This window comes from Phaenicophaeus curvirostris, chromosome 9 (assembly GCF_032191515.1).
Source record: "Phaenicophaeus curvirostris isolate KB17595 chromosome 9, BPBGC_Pcur_1.0, whole genome shotgun sequence".
Classification (NCBI taxonomy): Eukaryota; Metazoa; Chordata; class Aves; order Cuculiformes; family Cuculidae; genus Phaenicophaeus; species Phaenicophaeus curvirostris.
This window is the reverse complement of record NC_091400.1, coordinates 10673549-10676302: the sequence shown is the minus strand read 5'-3', so window position 1 is coordinate 10676302 and position 2754 is coordinate 10673549. Positions and strand designations below refer to the sequence as shown.

At 61.9% G+C, this 2754-nt stretch overlaps 1 protein-coding gene across 1 annotated transcript; it reads right to left on the bottom strand.

Annotated features, from left to right (window-relative positions):
• Positions 1-569: 569 nt before the first annotated feature.
• Positions 570-1832, bottom strand: NANOS1 (nanos C2HC-type zinc finger 1). Its single transcript, XM_069863700.1, has 2 exons — positions 1116-1832; positions 570-938 (listed from the first exon to the last, which is right to left on the bottom strand). Exon 1 carries the CDS (start codon positions 1829-1831, stop codon positions 1118-1120), a length of 714 nt encoding a protein of 237 aa, XP_069719801.1. The 5' UTR covers position 1832; the 3' UTR covers positions 570-938; positions 1116-1117.
• Positions 1833-2754: the final 922 nt, after the last annotated feature.

Genomic DNA, 2754 nt, shown 5'->3' with positions numbered 1-2754 from the left:
CAGAAAGGGCTTGGTTTCCACCTCAGCCTGGAGTCTTGATGTTTCCCAGCAAACGTTTGGATGCTTTCTCCTCTCAAACCTTCCCTAAAGCTGCGGATCAGCTGTGGGCACCTGTGAGACTGTGTGGGATGGTCCAAGGGTGACACTGGGGTACAGCCCCGCTCTCCCGTTGTGCCGGGCTGCGATTTCGGGGTGGAGGTGGTAATTCCCAAGCGATTAACCGAGTGCAGGTCCCATCAGCATTTGCTTCCCAGTATTACAACTGGCAAAGAAAATTGCTTGGATGTTTACTTTTAAGACTCAAACCGGAGGGCTGTACCCTGATTAAATACTCTGCTATTAATGGGTGAGGTGACAGCTTTCCAGTCCAGTCCCAACAACCCAACCGGACCCCTGATGGCAACAGAGCGACTGGGGATGTCGCTGCTGCTGCTTCTCCCCCTTGGGGACCCCTACCCCCCCATCATCCATTATTTTAACCCCTCCATCCCCAGTCAAACCTCATTTTAACTCCTTCAGCCCCAGTCAAACCTCTCCTTTTCACCCCTCCAGCCCCAGTCAAACCTCACCATAAATCCATTTCCATAAAAATCACATATATATATATTTTCTTACAATAAACCAATACAGAGCATCCGAGCTGTGCGGCTCCCGCGGGCGGGCTCTGTGGGGAACCAGTGCCTGCCGGACGCTCACTAGCCTCCGCTTTTAATATATTAAAGTGTGAAAGAACAAACCAGTTGCTTTAAAGACAAAAAAAAAAAAAAAGCCCAAGGGGGATGGAGAGGAGGATGCTGGGGGCGAGAGGTCACCTCCTGGAGGATGCCTTGGCGGTTGCCCCCAGGTTCCTGGCTCCTAAGAGTCCTTCGAACAAACCAGTTGCTTTAAAGACAAGAAGAGCCCAAAGGGGATGGAGACGAGGATGCCACGGGGGTCGCCTCCTAACGACCCTTTGACCAAACCAGTTGCTTTAAAGACGAGCCCAAAGGGGATGGAGAGGAGGACGTCACGGGGGTCTCCTCCGAACGGCCCTTCGACCAAACCGGTCGCTTTAAAGACAAATAAAGCCCAGAGGGACGGAGGCGAGGATGCCGAGGAGGTCCCAGGGTCCTGACTCCTAGCGGCCCTTCTTGCCCAGGGCTGTCCGGGCGTGTTTGAGCTGTTTGGCCGCCTGCATCTTGGAGAGGGGGCAGTACTTGATGGTGTGGGCATTGTCCCCGCTGGCCCCGCACAGGGGGCAGGTGTAGCGCCGCAGCACCGGGCAGAGGACGCGCCCGTCGGGTCCCTTGAGGATGTGGGTGGTGTAAAGGGCCACGGCCTCCTTGTTGTTCCTGCAGAAGACGCAGACCTGCAGGTCGGGCCGGAGCAGGCGGGAGCGCGGGTGCGAGGGCAGCCGCCCCGCCACCACCACGCCGCCCCACGAGCCGCCCCGCGTCCCGGGCTGCCCCGAGCAGCCCAGCACCACCGCGGCGGGGCCGCCGGGCTCGGCCAGCCGCTCCTCCAGCAGCCTCGGGTGGTGGTGGTGGTGATGCCCGCACAGGTCCAGCTCGTGCAAGTCCAGCGCGCCCTCGAAGTACGGCCCCGCCGCCTCCTCCTCCTCCTCCTCTTCCTCCTCCTCCTCGGCCGCGGCCCCCGCCGAGGGGGTCTCGGCGCTGAAGCCCTTCCCGGGGCGCACGGCTTTGGTGATGAGCGTGGCGAGCCCCAGGTAGTCGTTCCAAGAGTTGAAGACGTTCCCGCAAGCGCCGTGGCCGCCGAAGCGGGCGCCCTGCAGGCGTTCCACGGGCGGCAGCGGCCGGTGCTGCTCCAGCGCGGCTCCCGGGAAAGCCTCCATCGGGATGGGAACGGAGCGCCGGGGGCAAAGAGAGCCGAGTGGACCACAGCAGCCCCGCGGCGCCCCCGCCCCGGCGCCTCTGCGGGCGCGCGGCCGCGCGGCGCCGCTCTTATAGGGGGGCGGGGCGGGAAGCCGAGCGCCCATTGGCCGCCGGAGAGCGCCCCTCGCGCTCATTGGCTGAGAGGAGACAAGGGGCGTGGCTTATAGGCGGGCGCGGCTTGTGGAATGGGCGTGGGCTGTGCTATGGGCGTGGCTTCCCGCGTGGGCGGGGCCCGCGGAGCTTCCGGAGCCCGCAGAGACCCCGAAGCCCTCGAAGCTTCTAGAGCGTTTGAAGCCCCCAGAGCCTCCGATGCCGCCAAAGACCCTGAATACCTCAGAGCCTCCAGAGCCCCTGGAGCCTTTGAAGCCCCTGATGTCTCTGGAGCCCCCAGAGCCTGGTCTAGTGGGATGTCCCTGCCCATGGCCAGGAGGTTGGAACTGGATGATCTTTAAGGTCCCTTCCAACCCAAACTACTCCATGGTTCTATGAAGACCTCAGAGCCCTCAAAGAGCTCAGAGGCCCCAGAGACCCTGGAGCCCCCCCAGAGCCTCCAAAGACCTTGGAGCCCTTGAAGCCCCTGAAGACCTCAGAGCCCTCAAAGAACTCGGAGGCCCCAGAGACTCTGGAGCCCTCAAAGCCCCTGGAGCCTCTGAAGGCCTTAGAGCCCTTGAAGCCTCCTGTGCCTCTGGAGCACCCAGTGACCCTGAAGACCCTGCAGACTTCGGAGCTCCAAAGACCTTGGAGCCCCTGATGCCTTCAGAGCCCTTGAAACTCCTGGAGCCCTCAAGAACCCTGATGCCCCTGGAGCTCCTGAAGACCCCAGAGGCCCTGGAGCCCCCAAGTGCTGGAGTCCAGATGAGGAGCAGATCCAACACTGCTTAGG